This window comes from Nymphalis io, chromosome 10 (genome assembly GCF_905147045.1).
Source record: "Nymphalis io chromosome 10, ilAglIoxx1.1, whole genome shotgun sequence".
Taxonomy (NCBI): Eukaryota; Metazoa; Arthropoda; class Insecta; order Lepidoptera; family Nymphalidae; genus Nymphalis; species Nymphalis io.
In genome coordinates, this window is record NC_065897.1 from 5,616,178 (window position 1) to 5,628,202 (window position 12,025).

Genomic DNA, 12,025 nt, shown 5'->3' on the forward strand with positions numbered 1-12,025 from the left:
AGTCGGCGACAAATTAAACAAACTGTGTAATGGTGTCGGCTCGACGTTTTAACTAGTTTTGACAATTTTGTAACTACTTAATAAGTATATAATTAGTTTGCGTTTTAACGTCAAAACTTGCTCCCGGCTTAAAGATTATGAAGTTCGTACTCGGTGCCGTTTCTTTGAGGAGTTTAGAAAGCTGGTGCTTTTGGTTATTTTCACCCAAGCTCTTTATCATATAGCATACTTATCAAATCATCTGAGAACAACCGATAAAAGTAACTGAGTTATCAGTAATGTAAACATAAAAAATACATTTTAATTAACTAAAATGTAAAAATATATATTCTTTAATACGCTTAAACAATCTTTTTGTATGTAAGTGTCACTAATCTACAGACTCATGTCAACTAGTTAGGAGAAGGAGGGTAAATGTTTTGTATAAAAAAGTAGCCTGTCGGATTCAAGCTTGCTTCATACTTAATTTTATCAAAATCGATTCAGTTGATTAGGCCGTGAAAGCGTAACAGACAGAGTTACTTTCGCATTTATAATATTAATGTATTCGCTACAAAATATCGATTTAAATTTATTTTGTAACTTGTCTGCATAGCTGTATAGCTTTAAATAATCCCATTTCATACATTTTACATACATTTATAAATGTATGTAATAATAATATACATATTTATAAGTATATTTTACCGTCTTCTTAATTATATATGTGGTGTTCACGTAATGTTATAAAGTTATTGGTATGAGTAGTTATGAATAATTACCCAATGCTGATCTCAAATTCTTCAAATAACATAAGTCAAAGGTTGTTTGTATTCACGTACACGTCATATGCATGTATATATTATTAATTTTTACGTATTTTACAGACTATAATTACAAAAAAATAAGTATAACAAAATAAAATGAAAAAAAGTTTTATCAATACACACAGGTTCCAACAATATTTTAAACAAATATTAATCGTATCTGTGTTGCCAGTTACATTCTAAGCCTACGATATGTGTTTTATGTTGCGAATCGACTGCTCACATACATGTGTTCGGTATCTTACTCTTTGTATAATGCAAATACAAAATCCAGCACGCGACTTCCGTATTTATTCTAAAACCGCCTTTTGATGTGTAAACAATAAATTATGAATCAATATTTACCCATGAACATATTCAGAATGGTGTAGGTTTATATGCTGTTTATTATATTTGTGTACTAAAATTGCCCCGCCGTTTTGACCGCCTTAAATTTTGAATTATACATATGTATATATATATATATATATATATATATATATATATATATATATATATATATATATATATATATATATATATAGTTTAGATCGACCAGTGGTTAGAACATGTGAATCTTAAGCGAAGATTGCGGTTAAACGTGAGCAAGCACTACTGAACTTTCATGTCCTTTATAATTTGTCTCGAGTTCGACGGTACAGGAAAATATCGTAAGGACACCGCACACGCAAAAGGTGCGTTTGTTGTTAAAGTGTACAATAATTACGTTACACAGTTGATTTTATTTTTATCGTGTTTAAATTTCGTTATAATTTGGAAAGGAAAGAATAAAACTAATCAAACCTACCTTTCTAATCAAAAAATTATGGGAGAATTTATTCTGTCAGTTTAAGCTAATGTTCAACTAAAAATAAAGAATCCTTAGATAGTTTCTATCTTTCAGTCCTCGCAATCATGATCGCTTTTATTTATTTTATAATTAAAGAATCTTCGACATTTTTATTGACCTTACTAATATTCCTATTTGCCTAAGAATAAAGCTTGTACCTGATATACAATAATACACCAACATCCATAGTCAGCTCTTCTTCAGCCCTCATTGTGGAATATTAAAAATATACCAATAATACGAATAAAGTACACATATCGTTTTCACCGTTTCACCTACGAACACAGTGTATATAATTTTATCATACAAATAGAAACGTACGACTTGTGACGTTATGACTTATATCGTGAGCGTAGTGCTAATTACATGTAAGTGTGTCGTGTGTGTGTAATGTTCACACTTCGGCTTAACCATGGCGTTCCATTTTGCGCGACCTCGAATATACATAATAAACTCGAACTACTGAATAGGTACTCGGTTAAATACTCGACTATTTGAATAATGGTCTATGTAACTTTTGTGCTTTAATAGCTCATTTTATATATTAACTATTATTAATAACAATTGATAATACCATTTACGAATAATTTCATTATTCTACATGCCTATTCATTTCATATAATAAATATATAGTAAATTTTTAAATCGGCTTAATTCTACCTGGCTTTAAAAGATGTATTGTTTTATTGTATTTCTGTAAAAAAAAAACCATTAGAGACATTTTTTGGTTTGATCAATGGATAAATGAACCAGCATTCGCCGGCGAATTTTCCGAATCGATTTTTTATAGCCGCCTAGACTAGCATATGAGCCACCTGATGGTAAGTCACCATCGTCCAGACATTGGCATTGTAAGAAATGTTAACCATCGCTTACATCGCCAATAGGCTCCAAACCTTCTCCTCAAAAAGGGAGAGGAGGTCATAGGCTGTTACGGGACATCGCCAATGCGCCACCAACCTTGGGAACTAAGATGTTAAAATATAGATAATGACAGGTTGACAGCCCTACTTCCACCTGTACATATATGTATTAGAATACAAAAATAAAATTATAATGTATAGATAATTGTTCATATATGAATACTTTGCACTTTAAACATAATTGCGGTAGTGTTTGCATTGTATTTTCGAATAATAATTTCTAGCAACTTCGACCTTTTTTCTCTTATTTTTTTATGTTGTTGCGGGCAAACGAGCAGGAGGCTTATCTCATGGAAAGTGACTACCACCGCCCATGGACATCTGCAACACCCGAGGGCTTGCAGGTTCGTTGCCGGCCTTTAAGGAATGGTCATATCGGTCTGGCCAGGTACCACCCACTCATCAGATATTCTATCGCAAAACAGCAGTACTTGGTATTGTTATGGTCCGGTTTGAAGGGTGAGTGAGCCAGTGTAATTACAGGCACAAGGGATCACATAAGGGATATCTTAGATCCCATGGTTCCCAATTTTAAATAGAAATCACATAAATCTAATACGGTTAATATCAGTTAAGATATAACGCCATCTATGATCGTATTCTCAAAACATAACCATGAATACTAAGCCATCATCCTCACACTTAACTAGGCTTAACGACACCTTGTCAACAATATCTACAAGCAAATGCACTTCGACTTTGAAGGACATGTCTTAAGCCAAGGACGAACATGGTATGACCTTAATTCTCTTATGTGATAAGTTTAAAAAGTAATTAATAAAAATTGATGTCCCAAGTTTAAGTCAATAACTCTTTTGTGGGACAATGTTTCAAGTTTTCTATTACATATAAAAATTGCTTATAACGGCAAGATGATGGTATAGTCGAGAAAATAAAGAAATGAAAAAATGCCTTTTTGGCTTACTTACACAGTCCGCGATGTCAGTTGTTGCTGGGGGTGGGATTTTATTTAGATAAAATTAAAACATAAGGGATTAGAATCTTTGATAACTTGCAATTCTATTTACTGTACGTATGTAAGTAATTTTTTTGTAGTTTTTTCAACAAATTCAGTCTAAACCGATGAATTCATTTCCAATCTATTTATATATGCTTTATGCGTATTTTTTGTAGATACATCTTTGCAATTTGATAGAATAATTGATATTGACTCGACCATGCTCACAGATATCGTCAAAGTCAATATTTAAAATTGTTTCAATTCAGATATACCCACGAGTAAACGTACGTATAAAAGTTTTAATATAACCTATCAATACTATTAATATTTTAAGTCTGGTTGAAAATCTATTATTGACATTTAAAATTAAATCAAACGATAATTTGTGTTAATTGCTCATGATTGTAAAAGATGAGATATAAAAAAAACCGCTGAGTTTCTTACGCCGGTTCTTCTCAGATATGAGGTGCTTATTTCCGAACCGGTCGTAGATATATGACAATCAATAAGTAAGTTTAACGCTTCTACATTGAATAAAGTTTTACGAATTAAAGTTAAACGAATTTGACTTTTACTTTTGATACGTCGTTTTACTTTAATTTAGTATCGTGTCCAGTCTAAAAATACCAATCGATTTCATCCATTTTATTATTTAGAGGCGGTTGTCATTCCAGAAATGCCTTTTCGTTTTGAAATCTAAAATTATCCAATTGATAGATTATCACAGACAGAAATTAATTATGACGGATAGAAGTGATCGTTTTATAAATAAAATATTGAAATTGAAATAAAATGCTATGAACTTAAAAAATACGCATCAACAGTTTTAACGATGTTTTAATATAGTATTAGTGTAATCTGTATTTAATATTAATTACTTGTTAACAAATATATTTGTTTGCCTATCGCGTACGAAATGTATTAGATAGCTTTCAAAAAATCATAACACCTGTATAACTACATTTATGTCATAATCGTTTATTTGCATGAATCAAGTAATCTTTTAAAATGTTAATGCCTTAAGCGCGCTATCGGGCTCGGTACGGTATATGATATATATATATATATATGAATATATATAAATATATATATATATGAATATATATATATATGAATATATATATATATATATATATATATATATATATATATGAATAGAAACACGGAACGATTGAACAAAAGCGGTACATCTAGCAACATCACCTATAACCCAAATGCCCTCATTCCTCGTCACGGACGCAGTCAGAGGTTACGTAAATTGTTTAACGAAGCTGCCGTACCGAGCCCGATAGCGCGCTTAAGGCATTAACATTTTAAAAGATTACTTGTTAAATACACAATTAGTTCGCCGTTTAAACTGATTACACATCGCGTTAAGTGGATTCGTTTTGAATATTTAGACTAGTTCGTGTGAAGTTTCAAGGTCTAATTTATCAGTTTTAGTTCCAGTCGTGCAAAATATATTGTTTGCTTTATGGTTTTCAATGAACTTCTGTCACTTATTAATATACCAATGTCAACTTTGTCAATAGGCCATTCTGCCATTATCTAATTGAATATACGTGAATAAGGCTTATTAGTATAATATAACTACCTAGTCTAGCGGCTAGCTTATAAGGTCGCAGATCCCAAGGTCAACGGGCCTTACTAATAAAAATTTATTGAGTTTTTCTCACAATAATTCCTGAATTGACCGCGTTACAGTCCCGTACCTCGGAAAACACGTTTAGGCTAGACATACTTGATCTCTCCGGTCGTGTCGGATTCAAACCCCATCGATGTGAAAAAGTAGGTTTTTTATATAACTGGAATTTACAAATATAGTGTCATTATTAAAAAAATATATGTAGATGTAATATGATTGATTTGAGAAATTAGAGACTTATACGCAAAAATTGTTAAAATTAAAATTTACCTAAAAATAGCCTTTTTATAACTCCTTAATAAATTCTGTCATTATTTTCAAATTTTGGTAACGTGTATTCGATTTTGCCAATCCTTTGTTCCACGACGACTATCAAAAATCTATCGGCGCCAAATGTCATTCTGGCACATTGCCATATAAACAGAGCTGAGCTGTCTCATACCGGTTAACTTCGAAAAAGATTTAGTGCCTGAACTATTGTACATACACATACAAATACATGTGTTTTTTTACATAAAATCTATAGTATTTGGTTAAAACTCGATGAATCAGTGTTTTCAAATACTAAAACGGTATATATGGACTTATAAATTACTTTCTTTGTAATATAAATAAAATAGTCATATTCGTAGTAATTTCTCAAACAAGAATAGTTATTTGAAACCGCAAGGTCCGGCAACACGTATGGGATAATTTCACATCCCATTTCGTTGTTCCTGAATTTAAAACATTCATTTGGAGAGCATTGTGTGATGTAGAAATTTGAGAATCCGTACAGACGGGTTTTCAGTATAACGTTGGGATCATAGAAGTTAAGCTATTTCATTATTTAGAAGCGGTGCCCGTTCACCACAATCGGCTCGTCTAGTGTTTCCAGAAAAGGCACGTTTTGGACAAGGCTTAAATTCCTTATTATGAGATTGTAAGTTACGGTTGACCTATTTTTTCGACGGATCTCGACGCTTTTTTCTCGCTATTTTAATGCTAATATCCCTTGGAGTACTGATTTTGCGGGCATGAAATATTTGTAACAGACACTCTCCGACATACCCTTTCAATTTAAATTCTCCTTAACTCTTGGGAATTCAAAACCGAATAAAGATTTCCCTGAGAACAAAAAAAATAACAACGCTCCGTCAAGCTTGCGTCTTTTTTCAAAATATCCTACGAATCTTTCAACATAACTGAACACGTTTTACCCTTCTGGCATGTATCTTTTCTTCAAAATTACTCCAAGTAAACACTACCGTATCACAGAATATTCTAAATACTAAGGCAAACATATTGTACAATAATGTGCTTGCAAATATAATGCAAATGTAATACGAGATGGTATTGAAGTACGTGAGATCGTTTGATATGAATCTTTGACGGAATGCAGTCGGGAAGTGTTTGATCGTTTTACTTTACAATATATTTCTCGAGGGTGTATGTACGCGATAGCGGCGAATGGTAGATATTCTACAGTAATAGAATACAGAACAAACATAACACTTATAAATCCACGTACTGTATATACCAGAATGATTTTGTCTATATCATTTTTTTCTTTTTAATTTTAACGAGTAAAGTATTAAGTAACCGGTCAAGTGCTTATTTTAAAACGTAAATAAATTATTTTTAAAAGCAATAATGCTTTTTACTTTAATCTAATATAATTATAATTTTATTTTATAAATTATAAAAAAAAACTAATAAAACATAAAGGAATGCTTAAGTTTGTGAACGTTGAAAACCGCTCCGTTTAACTTGTAATATCGCAACCGGCTGTAAATAACCACGGGCATGAGGAACGACGTGTTTTACACACGGGACATGTGTCGTCTAGGATTTATTATTTAATATAAGAAAAGGGAATTGAAGTGTACATTGCCTGCTGCGAGCCCCGTTCAGCGACTGTGACTCTTGATAGCGACGCGTGTAATTTTACGAGATTTTCCGAGATATATAATTATTATTTGCGTGTTGAATTCTAAAAAATTACCTATATCGAACTTGAATCTTGAAATAATACGGGCGAAATCAATTTATTTTAAATTATAAATTCGCACAGGTACTCGGATGGAATAATGACCATTCCAGACGCGTCCAATATACTATAGTCGTAAAGTTTTAAAAGTATATTGAAATCCTGTATATATTTTTGTTAACAGAACGCAAGCTGTTTGTTGGCATGCTGAATAAGAAGCTGTCAGAGAATGACGTTCGCGCCTTGTTCTCAAGTCACGGAGCTATAGAAGAATGTACGGTGCTGAGAGACGCGCAGGGCCAGAGTAAAGGTTGCGCGTTCGTAACATTCGTATCGAAACAGGCGGCTATTGCGGCTATCAAGGTATGTAAAGAGAAGAAATAATTTTTACTTATTGTATTATGGTATAGTTAGGCAGAGTGGCAAGTAGTAAACCTGATGGTAATTGGCAACAATCACCTATAGACGTTGTAAGAAATATTAAACACTCCATACATCGCCAATGCGCAACAAAGCTTGGGAACAAAAATGTTATGTTCCTCGTGCCTGTAGTTACTCATTCACCCTTCAATCCGGAACACAACAATGCTAAGTATTGCTGCTTTACGGTAAAATATATGATGAGTGGGTGGTACCAACCCAGACGGACTTTCAGAAAGTCCTATACGATCCATATACAATTGATTAAAATACCGTGATTTCATGCAGCTGCAATAAAATAAAATATTTGAAAAAGATTAGAACAATAGTTTTAAATCAATACGTCGGCATTTATCAAGTTGGTAACGAGAATAAAAAAAAGGAAATAGTTATTATTGTATATATAAAATATAAAGGAATTTTGTAGTATTAAAATTAACAGTATTTAAAAAATATCAACAATTCTGATTTCCAGTCACTACATCACAGTCAAACGATGGAGGGTTGTTCGGCGCCATTAGTTGTAAAATTCGCGGATACACAGAAAGAGAAGGAACAAAAAAAGTTACAAGCTATGCAAGCTAGTTTATGGGGCTTGACGACCCCGGTTGCACCTACTGCGTACTTGGCGTCTGAGGCAGCATTATCACCCGCAACACAGTTGCAATTGTTGCAACAACTTCAAGCAGTTGGCCTCCAACAACAACTTCTACAAGGACAAGGATCGACGTTGTTGCAAGGTTCGTTTCTTTCATTTACTGTGAAATTATTGAACCTTATCTGCAATTGATTGAAATTTACGCAATAATTGATTTTATCTAATTTCTTCTTATACTACTATCAAGGTATCTGATTCAGGCTTATTTGTATTTTAATAATGGCGGAAGTATATACGACTATTACCACTTGTAAAATAGGTAGGTTTGAAAAAAAAGGTAAAAAGCTACAAAACGAAGTATTTTTTAATTATCTTTCTCAGACAATAGACCCAATTTCGAAAAGTAAAAAACAATTGAGGTAATTTACGCACAGCGTAATTGGAAACAGTTACGATTAAGACTAATTATGCATTCATTTAGAGCCGAGTCGTTTAATTATCCCGCATTTAAATGCTTACTTACTACCTTATTTTCCCTTAGTTGGTAAAAATTTTACTTTTTTAATATAATGTTTATATAAACTTACAGGTAAAGTATAAACACAAAAATAACAATATATATATTTATTTTTCAATAGATAGACATAGAAAAAGATATACATCACTGTTCGATTTAACCAAAAAATCTTTTTAAGTTGGTTTTTATAATTTTTATTGATTTAATTTTTGTTACTTAACTTATTATGTCTCCTAACCTTAACCCTTCCCATTTTCAGTTTTATCCAAACCACTTTTTTTTTCATTTTCGTTATCTGGTCTAGGTGTTAACTATCAGGATATCGGTTTCAATGGCGCAGGGCTGAGCGGAAACGCTGTGAGTGGTGTTGGAAACATAGGAGGGGGAGCCGCGGAACAGCTAGGGGGCTTACTGGCTCCTGTTAGCGTGCAGAACTTAGCTGCGCTAGCGGCCATGACGCAGCCTGTAGTGACGCAGGCGGCGCCGATGGCACCCGCTGCTGCACCACAACCAACTGCACAACAGTTGTGTAAGTATATTGGTATATTTGCTGTGGTATTTACTGTAGAGTTAGTAAAATGTTATTGCTTAAAAAACTTTTTAGGAGAGTTTTTTCGGACTAAGTTTATCATAAATTTTGCATTTTTAAAAGTGTTACGAGATAATTAGATAAACATTTGTACTAATTTAATACGTTGCAAAATTTGATTTATATGAAATGATTTCTGAATAAATGTATATAAATAATAATTTCAAACGAATATGATTTAAAATTTTACCAAAATCCAAGCAAATGGGACAACGGAAAATTCTTCTAATTTCGACTAATACAAATTTCTAAATGGCAACTCCTAATTGACGTTTTTTAGCTTTATCCCCTCTGTCCCTTTCGCAAATTCATCCTCCGAAAGACAGTTAAGGTTCTATAAATTCCGGCCTAATTGCCTTACCTGTCCAAATCTTAATTGGAATGTTGCCACATAAGATGGCCATGAAAAAACCGTAATGATCTTTTTTGTCCGCAAACTTTCCTCTTTCAGATTGGGCTTTTAATACGTTGAGAGTTAAAAAAAAAACGTTTATTAACGATGAAACTTTTTCACCCTTCAGGTCTTCTCGGGAAGACTAATATCACAGGTAAACAAACTACTATGAGGTCGAAGTGTATGTTATGGAATGACATATATGTTTGTATCTCGAATTAATGCATCAAATAACTGTAGCGATGTTAACACTTTTTAATTTCCACCTGACTATAAATTTTAGATTTCTTTTAATACGCTGACTTTAAGTAATACTTTTTTTAAACTGTACTTAAGTGTAATCGTCTACATTATTTATTGCACGAATTTAGGACTGGCTTGGTTTGATTTCTGTGCATTTTAATCTGCATCATAAATCGATCTAAAATTGCTTTGCGTGACATTAGGCTTTTCAGTTCTAAACCGGCAAGAGACATCATTGATATTTTTTAACTGCAATATACGAAACTAATTCCTTTTTATTTGATTCATTGGATATAGGTACTGATAGCAGAATTTAAATCCAATATTGTTTCAACACAGGTTTCGCTTGTTTTCGCATTTTTATTTTGTGTATTCAACTATGGTTACGTATCAGTTTTGTCGAAACGATCGCCGTTTTTATTTCGAATTAAATGGTCGCACGTGTGGAAAAGGGTTTATTTATACTTTAACGTATTCCGCCAACTGTTTTGTTATTACCATATTAAACGGTTGTAATTAATAAAACAATTTATATATATTATATTAATAATATTTACTTCTCGTTCAAAAACTATATACTGATATGTAGTCATAAATAGATGTTAGTGTTAAGTTATGAATTACGTTACGTTTAATTTGTTTATAGACTTTGTATTGACATTTCCGTTTGTAATACTTAACATTGATTGTAAGATAAATGTCGCAATGATTTAAACTGTATACGTATTTTTTTAAATTATATATTAATTAACAATTTGTAGTTATATACAAAAGCTAATTCTTTGAATGCTTTTTTACAGTTCTTTACTAAATAATTGCGACAAATTAAACATTGTTCATTAACATTTGTAATTATCAATTTGCATGAGTGGTTAATTTTTTTTTGCCGTGTTTCAAAAGTATAAATATATTTTTTTATACCTAATTGTTTCTTTTTTTTTGTTATGGTATTTATTGTTTTGTTCTTAACTAACTAAGACCTTTCTTTTGTGCTAGTGAAATTAGCTTTATAAAATAATTTTATAGATTGATATATATTAAGAAAAATTCTTATATGTAAAAAAACATACAAATAACTAAGCCGTATTCAGCTCTTCCTTAAAAATTGGAACAGATAAAAAATACAATAATAGAATAATCTTGTTAGGAGGTTTCACAAGTATTAAAAACGTTAATAACGTTATATTTATATTTTTATAATGTAGGGTATTATAGTTACAATAAAATGCCTTATACTATAAAAATATAAACATAAGGTTTTTGCGATGATCAAAATTATAATATGTCTGTCTGCATAAAGTAGTAGGTTTTAAGTATTATTAAATTGACATTATTTTTCTCACCTAACACATATTTCAGTGCAAATATATATTTTTTATAATGCACACATTGTGATTTATTAAATTAATTTCTAATAACACATACGCGTACATTTCAAGAGACACTACAATTTAATTTTTTAAATGCCCGCTTTTTAATAAACTTTCTCGTACGTTTCTCGCACAAACCCGTATTATGTGTCATAAAATGAAAATTTGTTATCTCCAAAGCTTTTAAGCGTAGACATTACCGTTTTATTATAATTGTTCAGCCCTTTCAAATAGTTATAGTTTCTATTATATTAATTTAAAAAATATATATTATCAAGACATATGTCGAGTGAATAAAACTTCTCGACCGCATGTCCTTAGTTCTAACACAAGATATGAAAAGCATCTTCAAATATATTTCCAACATACACCTTAGAAAGACATTATACGAACAGAACACCGGTTTGTTTTCTCGGAACTGCAAATAGGCTAATTTTTGTTCTAATAAAATTGCATGGTTTAGTGTAATATTGCATTTAGTGTTATATCAATTTTAGTTTATTGTTTTGTCTGAAGTTTTTAAATATTAAACGTTGATAAACAGGGTCCACAGCGGAGCCACTAGGGTCAGCGTATGCGGCACAGTTCGGCACAGCGTATGCTGCAGCACCTCTCGGCTCCGTACTCGGTTCTGCGGCCGCAGCTGCTGCAGGCAAGCAAGTCGAGGGTAAGTTTTGAAATTATAGCGTATCAGTGCGCTTGTTATACTTATTCACTATCTTATTATTTTTTATTTTCGAAATCCGAAATTTATATCTATA

General features: G+C 31.9%; 1 protein-coding gene across 6 annotated transcripts in view; it reads left to right on the top strand.

Annotated features, from left to right (window-relative positions):
- LOC126771287 (CUGBP Elav-like family member 1) overlaps window positions 1–12,025 on the top strand; it is a 433,380-nt gene that overhangs the window by 417,148 nt on the left and 4,207 nt on the right. For 3 of the 6 annotated variants that reach the window (XM_050491098.1, XM_050491093.1, XM_050491096.1), the window contains 5 exons: window positions 7,318–7,496; window positions 8,029–8,293; window positions 8,973–9,197; window positions 9,779–9,805; window positions 11,809–11,931. In XM_050491098.1, coding sequence (XP_050347055.1) covers window positions 7,318–7,496; window positions 8,029–8,293; window positions 8,973–9,197; window positions 9,779–9,805; window positions 11,809–11,931 — 819 coding nt within the window. The remainder of the gene's footprint in view (window positions 1–7,317; window positions 7,497–8,028; window positions 8,294–8,972; window positions 9,198–9,778; window positions 9,806–11,808; window positions 11,932–12,025) is intronic. The other 3 variants (XM_050491094.1, XM_050491097.1, XM_050491095.1) reach the window with 2 other exon arrangements.